General features: G+C 34.3%; 3 protein-coding genes and 1 non-coding gene across 10 annotated transcripts; 2 read left to right on the forward strand and 2 right to left on the reverse strand.

Moving 5' to 3' along the window:
* The first annotated feature begins 2,936 nt into the window (after nt 1–2,936).
* On the forward strand, nt 2,937–3,009 carry TRNAE-CUC (transfer RNA glutamic acid (anticodon CUC)). Its single transcript has one exon. It is a non-coding gene; the product is annotated as a tRNA-Glu (tRNA).
* Nucleotides 3,010–3,408: 399 nt separating this feature from the next.
* LOC110813488 (polygalacturonase-like) lies at nt 3,409–4,955 on the reverse strand. Its single transcript, XM_088221352.1, has 4 exons — nt 4,621–4,955; nt 4,357–4,534; nt 3,974–4,263; nt 3,409–3,822 (listed from the first exon to the last, which is right to left on the reverse strand). The coding sequence occupies exons 1-4, from the start codon at nt 4,803–4,805 to the stop codon at nt 3,567–3,569; spliced, it is 909 nt and encodes a 302-aa protein (XP_088077478.1). The 5' UTR covers nt 4,806–4,955; the 3' UTR covers nt 3,409–3,566.
* A 1,788-nt stretch (nt 4,956–6,743) lies between these two features.
* Nucleotides 6,744–8,431, forward strand: LOC110813489 (polygalacturonase-like). Its single transcript, XM_022040659.2, has 4 exons — nt 6,744–7,292; nt 7,406–7,695; nt 7,798–8,026; nt 8,137–8,431. Exons 1-4 carry the CDS (start codon nt 6,828–6,830, stop codon nt 8,356–8,358), a joined length of 1,206 nt encoding a protein of 401 aa, XP_021896351.2. The 5' UTR covers nt 6,744–6,827; the 3' UTR covers nt 8,359–8,431.
* A 459-nt stretch (nt 8,432–8,890) lies between these two features.
* Nucleotides 8,891–23,633, reverse strand: EMB1427 (Spc97 / Spc98 family of spindle pole body (SBP) component). 7 transcript variants are annotated; one of them, XM_022040698.2, is made up of 18 exons: nt 23,149–23,629; nt 21,229–21,307; nt 20,233–20,348; nt 19,877–20,137; nt 19,681–19,778; nt 19,149–19,311; nt 18,937–19,047; nt 17,774–18,763; nt 17,523–17,675; nt 17,331–17,430; nt 17,143–17,237; nt 16,588–16,779; nt 16,449–16,505; nt 16,293–16,364; nt 15,946–16,044; nt 9,955–10,086; nt 9,684–9,857; nt 8,891–9,506 (listed from the first exon to the last, which is right to left on the reverse strand). In XM_022040698.2, the coding sequence occupies exons 4-18, from the start codon at nt 20,066–20,068 to the stop codon at nt 9,351–9,353; spliced, it is 2,784 nt and encodes a 927-aa protein (XP_021896390.1). In that variant the 5' UTR covers nt 20,069–20,137; nt 20,233–20,348; nt 21,229–21,307; nt 23,149–23,629; the 3' UTR covers nt 8,891–9,350. The 7 variants fall into 7 exon arrangements, 6 of the variants coding, with proteins under 6 accessions (XP_021896390.1, XP_021896389.1, XP_021896388.1 ...); XM_022040697.2 differs by having other exon boundaries at nt 20,233–20,351; XM_022040696.2 differs by lacking the exon at nt 21,229–21,307.
* Between the last annotated feature and the right edge of the window lie 259 nt (nt 23,634–23,892).

The raw sequence follows: 23,892 nt of genomic DNA on the forward strand, positions 1-23,892 counted from the left end.
AAGGATTAAAATAGTTATATCATATTTGAATGATTTAAAAATAATTTAAGCGAATGATTTTGACTAATTAATTTAATTATAAATTAATAATAATATTAGGTTCTTTTATTATTATTAACTAAATTAATTAGTTAAGTTCATTTTTTGAAGTTATTTTTCAAAATATAAAGACAGGATCTAATTGTTTAAAAAAAAAATTATTAGGAAGTAGTAAAAAAAAAGTTAGACAGTTTGAAACAAATAAAGAATTTCAGAGACTAAATCGTAACAAAAAAAAAAATCATGAACTAAATTATAATAAGTATAAAATTTGAGAAACTAATTTAGTAATTTGCTTTAAATATGTACATATATAGTCCAGAATTAGAAGGAAACGGTTTAAAAGTTTAATTTATATCACTATATGGAATACTAGTAATTTATATAATATTTTTTTAGTTGAATTTTATGAATTTATCAATTAGATGATGCATAAATAATAAACATAACACAATCTTTAAATGAAAATATATAAAAATAAAATCTAACAAAAACTTATAATATTTTATAAATGAAGAGAAAATACCAACCATTTCACTGAATAATAATTGATTAATTTATATTACATTTTTAAATTACAATAAATACACGAGACGTTTAAATAGTTAAAATTATTTTGTAAAAACATAATTAGATCAATCATTATCATAATCCATGGATGTAGAATTTTTTTTTTGGCAGATAATTAATAATAATGGATATATATATAATCTATAAAGAGTAGTGACTTGAAGATCCGACAGTGTGACCAACACCTGGACTGTGGCCAGGAGTAGTTGGGCGGAAGTTGTCGGTCTCAGCGGCAATGTAGGGCGCATCGGGTGCATGCATCGTTTGTGGGAAGGTCGCAGCTGCTCGTCCACCCACAGCTTTGCGGCTCAGGTTTGCATGATTAAGCTCCCTACCTTCCTTCAAAAGAGGTCTGCTTGCCTCTGTCGACACAATTAATCCATAAGAAACAATTATCATTATGACAAAAGTACCAGTTAAAATGAGCTTCTTCAAGCTAGCCATCTGTTACTAGATGTTATATTTTATGTAAGTAAATATATATGTGTTTATGTGTGTGTTTGTATATGAGAGAGAGAGAGAGAGAGAGAGAGAGAGAGAGAAAGGGAAGGAGAAGAAGAAGAAGAAGAAGAAGAAGAAGTTAATTCAGTGCTTGCTAAGTAAAGAGGGATGTGTTTGAAAGGTGGTGTGCCTGGGTATTTATAGAGCAGCAATGCATGAACATAAACCATTTCAAATGCTTTTGAAATCATTTTCTCTCCTCAAATTTTCTGCGGGAGCAACTGTTGATTATTACACTTGAAACACATTGTGTTCTTGTCAACCATAGTAGCGTGAGTTTCTAATTACTTACCAAGTGCATATATATATATATATATATGTATACATATGTTTAACGAATTTGTGTTTCTCATGTATGATGATCAATTTAATATTAATCTTTCAGTTCGTTGCATATTATATAGAATTATATGTTTATAAGACAACTAAAATTTTTATGAAATTTATTTGTAAGTTCACATATTTGGTGTAATGCATTCAAATTGAAGAAATTTGAAATTCATATATTATTTTTGGTTCCATGTGAAATTTCATTATGTTAAATTGAATTTTACCGTTTCTATATAAATTTATATTTTTTCTAATTAAAATAAATTTATATTTACTAAATTTATTACAAGAATGACCATAGTGCAAAGTTAAAAACACACAACTAATTATAATTAGGACTGATAGTTTAGCATGGATTATGTATTATCATATATATATATATATATATATATATATTATCTTAGATAGTCACATGCTCTTTTGATAATGTATGATCATTTTTATTATATAAGTTGTTATTTATGATTTTTTTTAACTATTTCTTTTTTTATAAATATGATTTGTGATTATCATTGCATGTTACAATTGTTATACCGATTTAGTTATTTTTAAATTTAACCAATATATATATATACACAGAATCAAAGTCAAATTAATGTATAAAAATATATAAATATTTTTATCTGAAAATATATGTAAATTTTAAAAACAAAAATTAGAAAGTTATTTTATATATAAAATAGAACCTTGCTGTTTGGCATTATAATTAAAGTAAAATAGATGTATTTATGTGGTATTTAATTACACGTTTATGGTAAGTAACAAGTGTTTTCTGGTACAAACCCATATAAATATTTGACTTAATTGGCTCAAAAGTTTGTGGAGTTGCTTATTGTTCATGTGCTTTTTTTATTCCCACAACAATTTTTTTTAGCAAATTTTCTTCAATTCCAATGGTTCCTTCAGTCGACCCTTTGACTTGTTACCCTCCCACGTTTAACGGCCGGGCTTTATTTATGGTTGTCATAACTGCATATATATATATATAAATACACATCTATTTCCCTATACATATGCATCTTTATACGAAAATGTCAATCTTTTTTTAATAACTCTCCTTAGTTATTTTATAGCAAGAAAACATCAAAGCCAAATATTCCATAATTATCAAATTTTTACATATAATTAAAATTGGTACTTACAATAATCTGGCAACCATGCATTCTGCACAAAAAAAAAAAAACCCCATTTGGATCCTTGGGTTTGGGAGGGGGGGGGGATAGATTTTGATGTACTGAATTTTGTACCAAAAGTGGTCGTATATACATATATATGTTATATATGTAAGAGTGGTGTACAAGTGGTGGGTGTTTCAAGTAAAAGCTTGATAAAAGATTGAGGTCCTTGAGCTTCCATAGTTTGGTGTACGAGGATCCTCATTCTCTTGGTTTTATACACGAGAAAAGGGTAAGAAGACAAACAAAAAAAAAAAAGAGGGAAAATACATAAAACAAGACTTATATTTAAATAAATTAAAGTCGTCTCGGTAAGCACAATCCGTTGTAGTCTAGTTGGTTAGGATACTCGGCTCTCACCCGAGAGACCCGGGTTCAAGTCCCGGCAACGGAAAGCAGTATTTTTATTTTCAATCAATATGTGGAAACGACATCGTATGTTAAATGAAATAGTGACGTAAGAATAAATTTGAACTCAATTAAGTTATCAACTTGATGGCAAGAATATTAAAAAGCATCCGAATTACATACTATTAACATTAATGAAATATTTATATATTCAAAAAAATCAAAATATTTAAATTGAACAAGTGTAAAGTACATTTTTGAATTTTAAATCAAGACATTCAGAATTATGATTAACATCATCTATTGCTGCATAATCACTAATTTAATAATAAAAATTAAAAAATTACTTATAACATAATAGAATATAATATTAAATTAATCATAAACAATTAACAATCAGTAGAACTAATCCAAATATTTTTTCATTTAGATTTGCACATGATGATTCAGCCATCTGATCAAATTAATATTCTGCATTCTTATCCCTGTACATGGAGAACTCGGACTGCAATTAAATGTTACAGCTAATGGCGTTGTTGATATTCCTCGAATATTTTTGTATGTTATATCTCTGATTTTTACATTTGATCCCTAAATTATAATTTATAATATCACATAATAAAATAGTACCTGTTTGGGACAATTTAGGTAATGAGGACAGTAATTTTGATCGATGATAATAGGGTTTTTGACGTATTGCATCCTAGCATCTGTAAAACGGATTCCTCTTACAAAACCAGTGCTGGGCCTGGCCCATGACTTAATTCTCAGCCCATTTGTAGTGCCCGCAAAAACTGTTCCCTTCACTGTTACATTCTCTACTCCTTCCTCTTCTGCATATTTCGCCAAGCTGCCTATGCTGCACCATTGGAACCACTTGTAATTAAATTAAAATTTAACTTTGTTTCTCTTACTTTTAAAAAAGCTAAAATATTTTTGACTAATTCCACAAACCATTTTCGTACGGATTAAACTACGACCAGACCATGACATAAGAGATGAGACGGTACCTAATACCATGTCCAGGGCCACAGGTGACTCGCTCAATCCACAAGCTGTTGGCACCAGGGCCCATGGAGATGCAGTCATCACCGGTTTTGATGGAAGCGTTGAAGATGATTACATTTTTTGATTGTTGGACGTGAATGCCGTCGGTATTTGGGCTGTTCGCCGCAGCTATGATTTTCACTTCTTCCACTTTCACGTTCTCGCATCGATTAATCACAATGTGGAACATTTGGCTGTTCAATGACAGTACTCCTTTCATTCTAATGTTCTTGGAGTTTGTGAAGCTCAAAGTCTACAATTGATCAACCATTTTCACTCAACTCGACTCATCTACCCACCTTGAGTTATATGATATAATAAAAAGTATATGTATGCATGCAATTACCGTGGCTCCCTGATCGTAGCAGTTGCCTCGTGCAGTTTTGCAAGCCCACAAGTCGGAGCCTTTAGCGTCGAATTTTCCGCCGACGATTGAAACGCCGGTAACCTGATGGAAGCTGAGCCAAGTTTCAGACTGAAGAAGCAGGCGGTAATCTGGTGGAGCGACCAGCGTGCCATCAATTCTAAAAGTGATGTCATTGGTTTTGCATTTGTCTCGTGTAAACTCCAGAGGCCCCAGCAAGTACCTTCCTTTGGGGACGTATATCACGCCGCCTCCCATACCGCCGTGAAAGCTGGAGTTGAGTCTGTTTTACCATCGGGTTTGGCGCCGAAGCTCAACACGTTAAAAGACGACGTTGCAGATGATGGTAATGGTGGGTTCATCCACAACAACAGTAGAGTGAAAATGGGAGTAATGAAAGGGCGAAGAGATAAGAGAAACCCTTCTGCCATGTTGGAGGAGGAGGGTGTAAATGATACTGCAACAAGAAGATATAATTTCGGAAGTCATATTAATTATATAAGTTGAATATGGACAAGCCAAGATATATATACATATATATATGTATGTATGTATATATGTATACATACACGATAGTAAGGTTTTAGAGGGAGAGAATGGAGACTGCAATGGAATCTGAAGAAAGCTGCGGCTGTTACTTTCTTCCTACTTCAGAGCGTACGCGGTCGCCAACTTATAATTTTTACTTCATTTCTTTCTTTTAGGAGGGGAGTTTGAATTGAATATTTTCTATTTATAATACTATCCTCCAAACTGAACACATACGTACATATATATATATATAATATGTATACACATAAGACACGATGAGCCTTCATTTTGCAAGAGGAACCCCGTACGGCGTTGCTATTAAATTGTGAACTAATAATTAATCCATCCATGAAGTCTTCCCTTATTAATTAAAATGTTATATTTACGAGAGTTACGTAGACTGAAATATTTTAGGGGTTATCAAGATTGTTATAATTTAAGAAAAGAATTTTTTTTTTTTAGAATTTTGGAACTTTCGTTGCGGTTTTAAATGAAATTTGTATTAAATTAACTGCACATGAAGTATTAGATTCTAGTATATATATATATATAGTACTACCAAAATATATGTAATATTAGATGTAATATATATATATATATATATATATAGTACTACCACAATATATGTAATATTAGATGTAAGGGATAATTAGGGGGGGGGGGGGGGGGGAACGTGATATAGGATTTAATGATGTTTGGCTAACATGAGTTTATTTATATTAATTTATTTACATATTTATTAAAGGTATAAATTATAAATTTTAATCATATCAAAATAACTAAAAAATATATAATTTTGCTATTTTGTTTTTTGCAAATCTGCCAAAATATTTTTAACTTAAAATTTTATTTATTTATATTTTGTACTGACAAAAAGACAAACAAATATAAAATATATACTTATTTTATATTCATGCTTAACTATGGTTCAAATATATATATATATATATATAGATGTAATTCCCAATTTCTTTTCACTATCCAACTCAGTCCTGAAGTGATTAATCCATCTTTACGTTAACAGCTTGTGTTTACCTCCTTAATCTTTTTTTTTTCTCTCTTTAAAAATTAAATATATATATATATATGTTTTTATTGAGAGGAGAGGACAGTACATTAAACTTTGTTCAATGTTTAGGAGTATGTTTTGAGTTTCTTAGAAGTTTAATCAAGACATAAAAGTTATATTTCTTCTTAATTAAATAGTAAACTATTTCTTTATAATCAATTAGTCTTAAATAAAATTAACATGGTAACCGTGTTAATTAAGACTAATTTATGATTATATAAAAATTATTTTTTCTGTTGATTTCTTAAGAATTAGCTAGTGGTTATATGTTATTAAGATCGACTCTTATGTTAAATTAGTTTAAAAAATATATTTTCGTTCAAAATAATTTAAGTTGTAATTTGTTTAAAATTAGGTTATGGTGTAGGCAATAATACTATTTTAGTTGTAATTTGTTTAAAATTTTTAATAAATTTAAATTTTTTATGTATATATGAAGTGCATAAAAGAAGTCAAATGCCCCCGATTTTATAATATATATATATATATATATTAAAAGTTGGCGCAACACGTAGGCTATCTAGTTTGAGTATGACCGAAGTAGTACATGCATGCAAATAGACGGCGCGCCGCTTTCTTTACATTTTACATTTCGTTGATAATCCTCTGCCATTCTTAAAACCTACACCATCCATGTATTTCTCTTCTTCATCTTAAGTCTTTTCTTTCATTTCGTTCCTCTATCATTATACACCCTCTATAAATATAGATTCAACTCAACTTAGTTCTCATCATCAGCGACGATAAACATTTACTGTAACGTCCTTCATCTCTTCAACTTCCCTTACTTAATTTCTCCAATATTAATATATCTTACTCATTCCTATTAGCTAACCCATAATAACATTCAAGAATGGCAGAATGGTTTCCGTCTTGTCTTTACAACTTCATCACTCTACTTGTTCTAGTTTTGTGCATGAACCCACCATTACTACCATCTGCAACAACGTCTCTTAACGTGTTGAGCTTCGGGGCCAAGCCAGATGGTAAAACAGACTCCACTCAAGCTTTCATGGAGGTATGGGATGCGGCATGTGGAGCTTCAGATTCAGCCATGATATACGTCCCCAAAGGAAGGTACTTGCTGGGTTCTCTGCAGTTTAAAGGAGAAAACTGCAAAACAAATGACATCACTTTTAGAATTGATGGCACGCTGATGGCTCCACCTGATTACCGGGTGCTTCTTCAGGTTGAAAACTGGCTCAGCTTCAATCAGGTTACCGGAGTTTCAATCATCGGCGGAAAACTCGATGCCAAAGGATCCGACTTGTGGGCTTGCAAGGCTGCGGGTGGGAACTGCTCTGACCTGGGAGCCACGGTAATTGCATAAATACATATATTTTCTATATATATATTTTTACATATACACACACACCATATGACTTAAGGGTGATTAGATGATTTAACTGGAAATGAATGGTTGAATTGTAGACATTGAGATTCACAAACTCCAACAACATTAGAATCAAAGGGTTAATGTCGTTGAACAGCCAGATGTTCCACATCGTGATCAACAAGTGCCAAAACGTGAAAGTTGAAGGAGTGAAAGTCATAGCGGCCGGAAACAGCCCGAACACCGACGGCATCCACGTCCAGCAATCAACAGATGTAGGCATTTTCAACTCTACCATAAAAACTGGTGATGATTGCATCTCCATCGGTCCTGGTACCAAGAATCTATGGATTCAGCGAGTCGCATGCGGCCCTGGCCATGGAATTAGGTACACTACCCTGATATCTATACTTTTCTATTACGTTATATAATGAGAAAATGAAAATGAAAATGGAAATTTATTGATTGTGAAATTAATATAATTGTGCAGCATCGGAAGTCTAGGCAAAGATGCTGAAGAGGAAGGAGTTCAAAATGTGACAGTGAAGCAGACAGTATTTGCTGGTACCACAAATGGGCTGAGAATAAAAGCATGGGCCAGACCCAGTACAGGCTTTGTTCAGGGAATTCGGTTTCTAAGCTGCAGAATGCAAAATGTGGAAAATCCAATTATAATCGATCAAAATTACTGCCCTCACAATAAGAATTGTCCCAACCAGGTAATAAAATTAACCATAAGATTGCTTTTCAAATGTTTAAGAGCTATTTATTTATATTTATTTGATTGTTAAAAAAGAGTTCTAATAATTTTTTTTAATTATTATAATAGGTATCAGGCGTAAAAATTAGAGACATTACGTATCAAGATATTCAAGGAACATCAGCAACACCAATAGCTATAAAGTTCGATTGTAGTTCCTCTCATCCATGCACAGGCATACGAGTTCAAAACGTCAAGTTGACATATTTTGATGAAGCAGCTGAATCATCTTGTACCAATGTAGATGGAAAGTCTTTTGGATTGGTTATACCAATTGTTGATTGTTTCTAATTACACTATTTTAGAAAAAAAATATATATATATCATTGATTGTATAGTATATAATTTATTCTTTGTAAATAAATTGTGAAATAATCACCCCAAACATAAACATTTATTACTGATAATAAATACATACCGATTTAATTTCCAACAGACTTGTGTTCATAAAACTCTACAATTGAATATTTGCATCATTGCCGAGATTTATAGCAATGTATAAGGTCAATGAATCTTATATACCGAGCAAAAAAAAAAAGAAGAAATCATGATATGTATAACAAACATTTTTAATGAATAAAATGTCAAGAAATTAGTACTTGAAGTCTCATCTAAAATTGCTAGCTCTAAAAAAAAGTTCAAATATGGTGATTAAAGTTTGACATTTTTGCTGTCAAACTCATAGTTCTATGTTTTATCCTTTAGGCTCATGGTTTCATGTTTCAATTCTACAATTGGTTGTCTCGGAGAATGTTCAACGAGAAAATAGTAGAAAAAGCGGGGGAATCTACCTGACTACAACAAATAGGAGCTGCAACAATCATTGGTTTTGCGAGAGGAGAATATTTTCATAAAAATTTAGGAACCACCATCAAACTAAATGCAACTGAAATTCAATACTTCCGTCAATAATTGCTAGGCAACCAAAAGCGACATCAAAAAAGAAAAAACAAAAGACACAGAACCCTCAAAATATACATCCTAGTAAATTCTATAACTCTTTACCTTCCCATTATCAACCTATTGACTAACTCAAGGTTGAAAACACGCCATGTGCTTTTTGAGCCGCCATACAACAAATACTACACACTATATTAACACAAAGAATGCCATGGCATTAACTCACAAAGACCTTTGGGACCAGGGAAAGTCTTCAGATTTCCACTATCAGGCATGTAGTAGTTGTGTAATTAATCTTAGTAACCAAATCCGCCAAAGAAGTGTCACCCATTGAGCTTGAGAGGGGAAAGTGTCCCACACACCCTATTTACAGTTTGTTCGACTCATAAAGACCTTTCCCGGTCATAATGGGACAGTTTTGGAACCAAGGACATTTTCGGGTTCCCACTATCAGAAATGTAGTAGTAGTTGTGATTAATCCTAGTAACCAAATCAGCCAAATGAGGAAAGTTTCCCACATTGAGCTTGAAAGAGAGAACCTGCACGATCAAGGCACGACGTTTCATTAGCAATGAAGTTAATGCATGCTGTATTTGGACATAAATGCATATTTTATTGACCATTTGAGAACGCTACACTATGCCCATGCTAAATATTAACCCCTGAATACAGTTTGAACACAAGGATTCAAAGAAAAATAGATGTTGGAAAGATACTCTGAGGAGGAAAGCAATGCAATCATCAAATTGTTTCTCAATCCGATCCACTTCCATTTCACATCTAGCCTTGGTTGCTGAAACTGCTCCGTCGCTACCTAGCATATGCTGTATGGAATAAAAATCCAAAGCCAATCCAAGAATGCTGTTAATCCGGTTTGCAATCAGTGCCCACTGAACACAAAAAAAGATTGTTTGGATAATGGTTAGCCAGAAAGAAAACCAAAGCATTTAATCAAATCGAAAAAACACAGAAAGGTTGATAATCAACCAGCTTGTCTGGAACAACAAAGCACTGGCGCTGGATTGATAGTAAATACGCCTCATGCACTTCTATGACCTCATCCAGAGATCCAGCTGCTGCCATACCTTCACACAGTTCACGCCATGCAGTATGATACACCTGCTTACAAAATCCCAATCAATGATCCAACGAAGCCATATTTTTTCAATTAAAAAGCATGATACAGGTATTGCATGACCAGTTAAGCATGGTTCATTTCGATAAAAAAGAGGTCTTGGGCCATTCATGCACCATAATCATTCATCTCCAGTTTGCTTCCTAAAGTAAAACTGATGTTTGCTGTGCCAGAAACTAGGAACTTTGGCAAAGACCAGATAATTTCTATTTGTTTCAAAACATTTGATTTCTTCAATCGTGGGTCTAGCTCAGAGGTACCATTTTTCAACTTGGACAAAGACTCATATTCAAGTCTCTCCTCACCCACATTATTGATTTTCCACCATTTTAGCTATCTTGTTCCTGTCTATCTAGCAGTCGGTACCAACCCAACAGAACTGTTCCAAGTCAAATCAATTCTTTATCTGGTAGGAATGCAAGATTCATGTAACATCCAGCCTAAAGTAAATAAAAGAAATGTAAATGGAAGGGTTTTAAAAATTTGGAGTTTATTTAATTTCAAGTATTTAAATGAAAATAAATAGGAAAAAATAGGTTGAAAATATAAATAAGTGGAAGTGGAAGGGGACAAAAAGAAATCAGGGAACGGACTGTCCTAATCAAACCATCTGAAAAGATCAAAAGCTGAGATTTTATGAAAAATGAATGGCCCAGATCGAATTTGTGAGATCCAACGGCTGGGGGAATGGGTATAAAAAGAAAAAATTTAGGGTTTTTCTTCATTTGGGAGAGTAGCCGAAAAAGAGAGAGGAGGAGAGAGGAGCCGATCGGGTGAGAGGGAAGAGAGGAGATCCATCGAGCGGGGGAGTCGAGAGGAAGAAAGAAAGAAAAGAAAAGAAGAGGGAGGCTGGAGAAGAAGGGAGAGGAGGAAAAAGAGTGGCCGAACGGGAGAGTGAAGGGGGAGCTAAGAACGGCTGCCACAAGGGAAGAAAAGGAAAGAAGAGAGAGGCGGAGGCGGGGGAGTGGTGGAGGCCGAGCCAAAAAGGAGGAGGAAGAGGAATCAGCTCGAGACGCTGTGCAACGGTGGAGACCGACGTAAGCAAGGTAAGAAGGTTTTGTTTTTCATTTTTGTTCCCCTATTCCTTTTCAATCCTTTTCTATTTTACATTAATCGGTTTGCAGGCTTAAAACTCATCATTCCAATCGCAAGTAAGCAAGGGAGCCGCGGGGTGGCCGAGAGGGAACCATGCGGAGCCAAACCGAGGCCGAATCGCACCATGCCAGGAAGGTAAACTTCTTTTTGTGTTTTGGTTGGTTGTTGAGCAACGAGGAGCGGTGGTCGGTGTCGGGTAGGCCGCGCGAGCTCAGCCTGGCCACCTACCCGGTCGAGAACCGAGGAGCCTTCCGCGAGAGTGGAAAACCGGCCCACCATTGGAAGCCGAGGGGCCTTCCTCAGAAATGGGGGCCCAATTCATCGATTCGGGAATCCGATCCACCAAACGGAAAGCCGAAAGATCTTTCTCGGGTACGGAACCCAATGTTCTGGGTTTGAGAACCGGGATCGTAAAAGCGCAAATTGCTCACCCTTACGCCGCGAACTGGGTATTCTGTCGGATTGTCATTGAAACCCGTAATTTTGATTAAATTAGTTTTTGTTTAGTATTTAAATTATATTAATTAATTGATGTCGTGCGCGTACAGAGAATTAGGATGTTCGGGCGGATCCAGGAAGATTGTTGCGTAGGAGTGTAAGTATTTCTGATTCTGAATCTAGATTAGAATTTTTGGAATTTTGCATGTATTTTATTAATTTCGTGTATTTTAAAATTAGAACGGATACTGATCCAAATTTCGATGAACAAAAGAACCCGAATCTATAATAAGTGAATCCTAAACTATGAGAATTTATGATGAGATGGAACCAGAAAACAAACCCAAAAACTGAGGAATACCTGAAATGTGATGAAAAATGAATTTAAACTTAAAAGAAATTTCGAATTAAATGGACGGGTAAAAAAGAAAAGAAAATAATATAAACAAATAAAAATAAAAATGAAAAGGAATAGTTATGATTGTGGAACGATCAATTTAAATAAAATTTAAGATAAAAATAGAATATGAGGAAAGCAAATAAGGAAATGGAAACGAGAAGATGCAAGTGATTAGAGTATGGATCCTGAATACTCTTTTCATTTAGTCTGAATCGAGAAGGGGAATGTGTGTGTGTGGTTGAAATTCAGCGGGCATGGTGAACCTGCACATAAATAGAGTTTGAAACCTAATTCAAACGTGAATAGATATTTGTGAGTGTGAGCCACCTAACAAACATACCTGCTGTGGCCATTGTGAGATTTGTGTGTGTGTGCTATCTATATAATGAGAGGATCCATTTCGCCTCTTCTCGATGATGACATAAACGACATCGCGCGATGAAAATCTTAAAAATGACATTTCGAGTGTATATGTGATCTTTCGTGTGTATGTGGTTATATTTTGATATTATAATTGATATTTGAGAGTATATATGTGTTCTTTAAGGAGTATGTGGATATACATTCGAGAATTGTAAATGATATTCGAGAGAAATTCAAAAATCCGATCAGAAACATGTAAAATGGTGAAAATAATAAATGAATTTTACATTGAAACATCACTACTGCATTGTTTTATATTGTGTGTTTTGCAAGAAATCTTATCTGGTTTGAAAGGATGGAAATACTAATTAAGTTGGTGAAACTCATTAAATTTCACCCTGATATTTTTCAGATGAGAAAGAAGAGTTAGATCTGTTGTCAGACGAGTAAAATCTCTAAAAAGATTTTTGATTATGTACATTTATTCATATTCTAGAAATTTTCATTTTATTTTATTAAACTCTAGATTTTGATCTCATGTTCTGTATATATAGTTACTGTATATATCGCATGACATTTTAACTTGTATGATAAATTTTTGAGTTATGCATATGTATATTTTGTGGGGCCATTATATGAAACTAACATGAATAGCAATTGTGTCTCATATCGAGTTTGGGGTGTTACAATTCACATGTGATCAATTCACCAAAACAGGTATTTCACATGTGATAAAATCAATTCTTTATCTGATAGGAAAAACAGGCTAAATAATTTCTCATTGTTTGACCTTTTTTCCTAACCATCTAGCAATATGTGGTAACCATATACAGCTGTCTAAGTCAAATCTAATCAACAATCACAAATGTCTTTTTTTTAAAAAAAAAAAAGTGAGTAGTATTGATATGATGATGCCAAGGGAGCACCACTCGTTACAGAAGATTTACAGATCAATGACTATATCTACAATGTAGCCAAAATCTTCAAAGCTATTAATGGAGTTCCCCAAAATAATTGAACCGAAAACATGGGACCATTTATCCTTTGATAGATACAAAATCAGACTCTTTTCTTTCAAAAACTCTTTTGTTCCTTTCCTTCCATGTGATCCAGAAAATAGTCAACGGAGCTAAACCAAGCTGTCTTTTCCTGCTGACAAATATTTCCAGGCAAGGATTTCATTGGACACAGAACCAGCCATGATCCAAGAGATACCAAGCAGCCCAAAAACCATGGACCAAAGATTAGAAGTAAATGGGCACCAGCACAAACAATGGTTGATGTTTCTTGGCAATTTTTACATAGAAAACATCTGCTAGCTAACTGAAAACCCCTCTTCATAAGGTTGTCAAGGGTGAGGATGCGTTCCTTTATGGCATTCCAGGCGAAAAAAGCAGCGGGGTTCCTTTGGGAGGGGGCTGGGTTTTCCAGATGAGCTTTGTGGGGAATTTGGCGGTTTTTGGGAGCAGAGGAGTTGCAGAAGAAGTCGTACAGTGAGCGAACACTGAAAATATCATTCTTTGTGTGATTCCAGCTCAGTTTGTCCTCCCCATTATTTGGAAGATGGGAAGCAATGGTTTGAAGCAATTTTTCATATTCCTCAATCTCCCAATCCTGCAAGTATCTAGTGACTTCAATGTTCCAGGTCCTGCCATCTTCAGAAGCTTGCCTAACCGTAATATATTTGTCTTTGGAAATGGCAAAAATGAGAGGAAAGCTATTTTGTAATACAGTGGTACCACACCAAAGATCTTTTCAGAACCTGATTTTGGAGCCATTCCCAATTTTCCAAGTAGAACAGTGAAGAACAAGATGGTTGTGCTTCCAAATGCTTTTCCACAGGCTCAAACCATAAGTGCTCTTCTCAATGAAAGAATGGTTGGTGATAGTCAACGCGAAACCATTTACACAAGAAAACCCTCTTCCATAAACAATCAGCCACATTCCAGAATTGCCAAATCCATTTACACAGTAGAGCATTGTTTAGCTCTCTAAAGGAATGCAGCCCCAGCCTACCATCATTGAAAGGTCCCTTTGGCTGTGGCTTTGCAGCTCCAAGGGTCTTTTGGTTTATGTGATGGGAATTTAGGATTTTAGAAATTGGACAAGAATTAAGAACGGTAGCACCACGAATAAAATGACTATCAATTGACCTAGAATGAGAAATAAACCAAAAAACTTGAAAATTTTAATAGGGGTGAGCATCAGTCTGGAACCAAGCCGGATTGAAACGAAATCAAACAGAAAAAATTTCCAACACTAAATATCGGACTGATGTAACTTCAACTCGAATCGGACCGGACTGAAAATTTTCAGATCAGTCTGGTCCTTGGACCAAAGTGAACTGAAATTTGTCCAAAACATTTTATTTTTTAAATATGTTATTTATATACTAATATTTTACTTTTAAATGTTAAACGAAATATATATTATTTATACATTTAATATTTTAATATTTTATTTACATAATACATAAAATATACATATATTATTTATATATTTATTATTTTAATTTTTAATATTAAAATATATAAATTGGTCTGGACCGGACCGAAATAGAATGAAAGTTTCAATCAAAACATTTTGACTGGAAACTGTACCGAACATTATTCGATCCAGGTTTGAGTAAGAAATAAAATGGATTGTCCAAGTGATAGAAATTAGTTATGTATTGCTTTTTCTATTATAACCATTTTATTGTATTTAGATTTTCTTGTCAGAGTCTTGCATAGGAATATATTAGCTATGTCGCCTGATTTCTCAGGTATGATGAATGTTATCAGAAATTTATTTAATTCATCAGCTCTTGTCAAATTTCTATCTTTCATTCTCTCCACTTACTTCTTATCTCTCTTTCTGCTCTCTATTCCTCTCATCTATTTTTTCATCTCTTCTCATAACCTAAATTGTTACTGGTATACATGCCAAAGGCTCCAGACAACTTGTCAAAAAAGTCCATTCAAAAGAGTCAGAAAAAAAAAATGCGAACACTACCCATGTGGGAACGAGAGTCAAGCCTCTGATTTGGACTTAAGACTCACAGGATTGAAAGTCTTCCAAAAGCTGAAGAAATAATTCTTCTCTCTTTTCATTTTTTCTTATTTTTTTTCACAAACATTCTATTTGGATGGAGACACATTTTGTACACTTCAGATTCACCTTTTTTGATGTCAATACAATCTTAATTCTACTGATGTCAAAATAGAGGCATAACTTGAAAGTTCAATACTTATTTTGTCAGCCAATTGAAGCATGCACCAACTAAGATTAAAAAAACATGAACTACTTTAGCACACAACATAAAAGGGAGGGGCTAGGTGAGGAATCATGAACACTATAAGTGAACTCAAATGCTTACAGGTCAAGAAATGGACAGGCATATAATGTCAAATGAGAAAAGAGCAGAATTGGAAAGATAAAACATAAATATGAAAAATAGAGGAAGAAAAAAGCATGTACTCACCTGTACCCCAATGCAAAGTATAACATTTACAAAATAAAAGCACAACATTTTGAAATATTCAAATGAGAAACAGGTAAATCTTACTCTGTCCATCACATATTGATGAAAAGCATCCACAAAGTGTAGGAGTTTCTGCTCCACTAACCAATGGTGTTTTCGGTTCGGTGTTGCAGAGCCTTTAGCCTGGAAAGGGGAAGTATGGATCAAATTAGAAGTATATGGTCTTGATAGGCCCTAAACTATCTGATTCTCAAAATTTTTCGGGCAGTCACCCCATTCTCCAAATATATAGCATGTGAGGGACAAAACAGAACAAAGGCAAAAAGCCTGGACTTCCACATCAGATATCTGTCTCCTTTGCAACAATGTGAACTTTCTGAAGAGAAGTCTGTTTACATGCAATAAAAAAAGGAATGAGGGAAAAAGTAAACCTTCCACATCCACCTTCGAGCTTTATCAAGAACAAATTTTGCATGCTTGACCTTCAATAAGAAAGTCATCACCTACAAATTACACAGAACAATTAAAGAAAGAGTAAAAAACAGATAAAAAATTGCTTAATTATGACCAACCTAGAAATAAAATACCTGATTATACTTCTTAATAGCCTCTGTATTAGCAATGAGTTCAAGTGGCCAAGGAACCTGCTAAATGCAATATGTGCAAAACTGAAATGATAGAGGAGCGTTTGAATAAAAAAATACTAGACATATATTTATAAAAGACCTTGTATGTAAACTTCAATAAATCAAGGCCATCAATTCCAAAGCCGTGTCCACGACTTTTACGAGGAGTTGTAGGCACAGGAGCTATATTGGGCTGCTCCTCAGTGTCCAGACCTTCACCTTTGATAATAGACACCACTAATGAATCTGGAGCTCTTAAAAGCATTCCATCGGCAGAGTTTCTAATGGATTCCTGTAGTCAACAGGTTCACATCATTATTATGGTATGTTTTTTTTTATTTAGAGAACATATTGTGATAGATTTATGAGGCAAGTGAAATTAGAAAAAAAAAACACTTCATGCTGATTGATTTTGTGTTATATTTTCAGGGCAAGAGAAATGAAAGACACTTAATGTGGGCTGTTATCGCATGTTGAGAGTACAAAAGCATGCAAGTAATTAAATGCAGATCCATTATTATAGCAAAATTATTGGCACAGAAAAATTTAAAAACACTTAAATAATTTTGCAGATCCATTTTCAACTCAAAATGGATAAGGCAGTCCGTGATTATTGGAGGCTAAAGAAGAGATGAGAATTGTTGAATTAAGCCACCTGTAAAATAGTGTTCAACTCAAAATCATCGTCCCAAGTTTCTCCCTTATCTAGCTTATTGAAAATCACAGTTAAAAAGTGCTGCAGCAGATCACCTGAAGACAACCAGATATCAAAAGAAAAATTCTAGAGAAGCTATATCTACCAAAATAACAGAAACTAGAAGTTAAAAATGCAGGAAAAAGTACCTGACCCTAACAAGTATATGGCACGCAGCACTGCAAGCTCATCCATCAATCTCCAATCGTTCATTAGCTTTGATAAAATAACTCTGCCTACATAGTGCACCTACTCATGTTGTACTTAAAGTGTTAAACACAGTAAATCACCATTATCCCTCTGAACCTCGAAAAACTCCAGAAAAGGCTCCACCACCTTACCTGCCTCCTAATGTAGATTGTAAGGCATTCCTGCATGACAACAACAGGAAGTGGAGTAGCTGCTGGTTCGATGTTTTGAATCCAGCTTAGAACTCTTGATGGAAGGGTGCTGTTCTTCTGGAAAGGTAAGAGTTCTGACATATGGAGATCATCCTGTTTCCAAATTGCAGTTAAGCATTAGGATGCTCTGAGTAAATTTTATAGAAGCTGGAAGTACAAAATTGTTCATAGAACTATCAGTCTACCAGTACCTGAAAACAAGGAAGAATGGTAGGAAAGGGTAACAAGGCTTCCAACAGTTTTGTGTCATCCTGAGAACGAAGATGCTCAGATTCACAAAATTGGAAACCGAATGTATAGTTTGTACCCCTACATACAGAAGGTGGTCCACTCTTGTCCCCAAAAATAGCCTTTCGTAGAACCTCATCATTTAAAGGGGGTAGATCAAATTTTCGAGATAGATTGAGTGCTTCCCAAGTATCCCTATTCTTGTCAAGGAATGTCCGAGAGATGGAAATGATTGGATTTTCTGAACAGAATGGTGTCAGCAGTGCATTTCTAAAACCTGTAGCTGTTGTCCCTTCTTTCCCACAAGGAAAATCACTACAATTCTCATATCCAGATTCTAAGCCTAGCACTTTTTTCTTTTCAAGTGCATCAATCAGGAACTTATACCAAATCTTTTCTGAATATGCTAAGACCGATAAAGTTTCGCCATTCCCATTGTTAATCACTGGGGATATCTCCAACTTGCCTCCATCAATTTTCCACAAGTATTTAGAGATGTGATCACCATGGCCAATAAGACCCGCTAGTGAGACACAAAAAGCCTCAGATAGGGACAACCCAACAATGCTCTTATAGTGATGAGCATATCTTGGGTTGTCATGACCATTAGGATCACTATAACTATCCTTCCTAGATGCTGTCAACAATGTTGAAGGCAGATGTTGGATCAGTTGCAATGATTTTCCAGCAGAAACAATTGACCTAGCTATGTCCTTAATAAATAGAGGGCAAACTAGAATTTCTTTATTTTTATGCTCTTTTCCTTTCAGATGACTCGTAGAAGAAATAGACTCCCTTTCAGCCATTTCTTTCTTGTCATTTGATTGACCTATATGGTCATGGGTAGGGAGCTTGACATTTAATTTCTGACTTTGCACTGGTCTCAAGAGGTAGCTCTTCTCCCAGAATTGTGGCTCATCAACTGAGATAGCCCTGCTGGCATAAAAGAACATCTGCAGAAGAAAAGAATACATCACCATCACATATGGAGAAGACATGCTGATCATCAGAAAACCTTCCAATAATCTGACTGTTTTGATGAAGTCCGCATATTTCCAGTAATTTATAAACACAAAGATTTCACATGTACAGTTTAGGTGGCACAATATTGGGTTGTATCACTTACCTCCTCGAAAGGATCATCAAGAGTCCCTTCAAAAAGCCAAGAATCAAGACACTCAATATAGGGCAATAAACTTCCAACAAATATATGCAGCAGCATCCAATATGCGTTATCCTGAAAGGCACATCTCCAAAATTTGAATTGAGTAAGCCAGGAAACCCAGAAGAAGTTGGAAGAAGACACTATTAAACAGTTACAGAATAAGTGATTACAACCTCACCACCTTGGACAAGACATATTTGATCTAACTTCTTGTAAAGATAGTCAAGAACATGAACAATAATATCAGCATGAGGAATGGATGAAGTTGACTCGAAGTATACTTGAGGGATGGCTCCACGCACTAATTGCAACAAATGTTCAGCACCTGAGCAAAGGCTAATATGAATGAAAGGGTAACAGTAAGTAGAATTCCAAGAATAAACAAGAGTACATAGAACTTGGTTCCTAGTGCATTCTGAAATAGACATCCACAAAACATCATATTCATGATTTTCCTTTGGTTGAGGGAGAGTGGGTTAACAGAATTTATTGGGAAAACCATACAACAAGATAAGTAAGATGTCTTTAATGTCTAGAATGCAACAGAAGATAAAAAAACACAGGCAAACTTCTTTAGGAAAGAGAAGGGACAGCTATACAGTTTTTTGAAGTGACTACAGAAAACCTGAACGATATTACTAGGCAATAGAATCATTAATTATTAGCATTCAGATTAATAAGATTTTAAATGTAACATAAAGAAACCTTGATAAGGAACTTGCCAATCCCAACAGGGTTGGTGTTACTTCAGTGTCAGAGTTTTTCATCTTCATTTCTTCCTTTAGAGCAATATTCCTCAGTCTCTGGTACAGAGGCAAGTCAACTCAGTCTTCACAAAAAGTATATATAAGAGAATAAGAAAAAATATCATCCAAAATTTATATAAGAGACAAATGCTTGCCTTAAGCCATGCAGAAACTGAACATGAAAATGCCCTTAAGGTAGGAGGCAATTTCACAGAAGTCTCCATTCTATTCACTAGAGCATCTACAAGTTTCAGACATGTTGCAGCATACATAAATTGACTGAGAAGGACATGCAGTCCTGTATGGGATAGATGAGTCAAGTAGATTCCTTTTTTGGCACAAAACATCTGTCTACTCAGATCCCAGTAAAACAGGGGACTAGATAAACCTTGCAAGGCTCGTAAAACACCTTGTACCTACCCCAACAATAAAAATGAATAATGAAGATGTTAACTACAAATTATGATGCAGATGAGCTTGTGAGGAAGCATATGAGTTATAAAGTGCATACCAAATCCACTTCATTTGTCCTCAGGGAGGATATTGGTTTCACGAAATGTATGCCATCAGAAAAGGAACTGCACAGCTTATTAATTAAGCTTTCACAAACTTCCCTCTTTACCCCATCTGCTGGAGAAAAGGACATGATATTTTTTTAATTAAAAAAAAAAAGAAAAAAAAAAGAAAGAAAGAAAAGGACATAATATTTACCAACCTCACTGATATAACAATTTGTATAAATAATACAACTCATATTAGTTCAATGGAGTCTCCACCAATCCGAATAATGGCAGGGTTAGAATGCCAATATACACTGATCTAACAGAGATATGTATAAGGAAAATGGATAAGGAAAGATAAATATGATGGAAGGTGGTAGGCACCCCTTCTATGGTGATAGCTAACTAATCAGGGCAATGGTCTGAGCATGTGGAATCCACGGAATTAAACTCAGAGGAAAATATGAAGATGCAAAAATATTTACAAACTATAACTGCAAAGGGAGATCTAATACATCCTAAAAAAAATTAAAGGATTCAAGAACCTACTTGCCGAAAAATTTGTGGAAAAGGACCTAGGGGGCCTGAAATACTTCCTTGGAATTGAAGTAGCCCAATCAAGGAAGGGAATTACTGTGTCCCAGAAGAAATATATACTTGATCTACTTGTTGAGACTGGAATGCTTGGATTTTTTTTTTAATTAAGGCTGGAATGCTTGGATATAAACCAACTGAGACACCCATGGAGCAAAATATTATATTCGGACCACAAAAAAGGAGTTCACCAGTAAATAAAGGGCAATACTAAAGATTGTTGGCAAAACTAAACTATCTCCGCACACAAGATTAAATATGGGCTTTGCCATAACTGTGGTTAATCGGTTCATGAATAATCCAAATGAAGAGCATTTAGGAACGGTCAATCGAATTCTAAGATACCTCAAGATGACTCTTCACATGGATTTATACTTTGGAAAAGACACAAAAAGAGATGTTGAAGTGCTCACTGATGCTGATTGGGTAGGTTCAGTCACCCATAGAAGATCTACTTCTGAATGTTGTACTTTTCTCTGGGAAAATCTAGACCTGGCAAAGAAAGAAGCAACCAATTGTATCTAAAAGCAGTACTGAAGCTGAATTCAGGGCCATGGCTCTAAGGATTAATGAAGCAATGTGGCTAAATCAGGTTTTACAAGAGTTAAACATCGAAAATTCATCTCCAATAAAAGTAGTTTGTGAAAATCTATCGCCCATACACATTGCCAAGAATCACATTTATCATTGACCGTACAAAGTATAATGAAATAGAATGTCATTTTATCAAAGAAAATATTGAACGCGAAATAATCAAGGTAGTAGATATCCACACAAGCCAACAAATTGCAGATATCTTTATCAAGGCTTTGCCAAGGAAGAATTTTGAACACTAAGTTCCAAGCTTGGCATGATTAACATCTATGCTAGCTTGAAGGGAAGTTTAGAACTGTGAGGATAATTAAGTAATTCTCATTGTTACTATTTATGTTTCTGAGGTAGTAGTACATTTATGTTAGGATACAGAATTGATTATGGAGTCTTAAAATAGGCAGTGTCCTTATTAGGCTAGAATTCCTTTTTCTGTTTTTGTTTCCTAGTGTAAGGATTTCCTTCTTTATGTATAGGCTGTAACTTTTGGTTTCAATATAACATAGCATAATAACTTTTCCTACAAACAAACACTCAACAACTAACCTGTCAGATATGAACATTTTAGACATAAAACCCCAGAGAATGATAGATAACCAACCCCAGTTCTAAAATCACAAGGCAGATATCACAACTCCTGTAAAGCATAACACCTATAATTTACATATTCACCACAAATAAACTGATGATATATCAAACAAATCCATTCAGTAAAATTGAGTTAAGGTAGAAGAAAATTATTTTGAAATCAAATGAGGTTAAACTTCTCACTTCTACCTAACCCCAATTATAAAATGGCATACTTTACCATCAAATATCTAATAATAGCAAATCTACTCAAAGCCAAATTACTGAAAATATGAGAACGAATCAAGAATCCTTTAAACCGGGATTATTAAACAACGTCTGACTCACCATTTTTCAAAAATTTAAAAGCCATTGAGCTTATAAACTCTCTAGAAGTGTAAACTAATATAATTTTTTAGAAAATAGATTGTTGAAGTAACTGGATAAAATAAACTTATAAATTATATCTGTTCATTTATGTTTTTGGTCAAGATATACATCCTAAACTGTTAGTTCAATCAAAATGAAAAAATAAATAATTTCATTATTTTTAATAAATGCAACGATTAGAATTTAGTATTTTCATCCATTCAATTATTTATACTTTTTAGTTAAATCACTATAAACTCGGAGTGAAATATAATTTTGAAACTGATTTCTGATTCTTAATTTACCTTGATATTTAATTTATTTAACTCAACTTAATTACTGTGTCAATAATAATTTGAGAAATATACATTATTGTAAGATAAGATTATAACTATATTAGTTATTAATTAATAAAGTTATAATTAAGCTTATAGTTGAGAAGTTGAAGAATATATAAAAACACTAGGGAATTGTGATTGTAAGTGATATATGCTACGACTAAATCAACATATTACAATAGCTGCAAATCTAAACTTCATTGCACATAAGCTTTTGTCAAAGACCCATAACCACCATCATGTAACCAAGGAAAGAAATAAAATCAAACCAACCATTTTATTAATATAAGACAACTAACCAAACTCCTAATTGTCTTTCATTCAAACTCAGACTAATATACGTCTGAGTGTTCACCTAAATTTTCAGATTAATACCAAAACAAGATTACCACTCCCTCAAAAGAAATTTCCATTTGAAAGGCTATCAAAACATCTATAAACTCGTGCAAACTGAGAAGGAGATTTTACCTATCTCGGAACTGTCACAAGGACCTGATAGGAAGATAGTGAAGTCCCCAGGTTTCTGCTCCATAACTGCTTATTGCCGATGAAGAGAGACAGGAGTTGCAGCATGAAGATGGCCGTAGTGAGTGCCAGCCATTACTGTTGAAGACGCCGAGAAAGAGAAAGGCAACGAAGAGCAGAGAAATGGATGGTAATGTCAGCGTCGGTCTTCAGAGTAAAAGGAGCAAAGACGAGCGATTCGGGTATCTCGGTGGTTGCGGATTCAGGTGAAAAAGTAAGAAAAATAAGACAATTGGAAAAGGAGTTTTGGCTAACTGGTTTTGCTGAGACCGAACGATGAGAATGGCTGGATCTGGCTGTGAATACAAGGATGAAAGGGAGAAGAAATAGAGAGAAGAGAAGGGGTTTAGATGGCTTGGGTTACTGAAAGCAGAGAAGAAATTAAAGATATTAAGCCTAACGGCTAAGGCTTGGGTACCGATTCCAGGTAAAAAAAATGATTTTGAAACGGGCGCTCTTCATTTTCACCTGTCTTTTTTTTTTTTTTTTTAATCTAAATTTTAATATTCTTTTTATTTTTTATAACAAAATAATGGAAAATTATTATAAATTTAAAAATAAAGTAAAATTCCTAAAATTATTAACGGAATACATAATAAAATTACTTTAAAAAAAAAACAATTTTCAAAAAGAAAAAGAGATGATAATATTCTGTGAAGGCATGAGGTTGATTAATGTAATCTCCAA

Source organism: Carica papaya, chromosome 1 (genome assembly GCF_054855325.1).
Source record: "Carica papaya isolate Zhongbai chromosome 1, ASM5485532v1, whole genome shotgun sequence".
NCBI classification, from domain to species: domain Eukaryota; kingdom Viridiplantae; phylum Streptophyta; class Magnoliopsida; order Brassicales; family Caricaceae; genus Carica; species Carica papaya.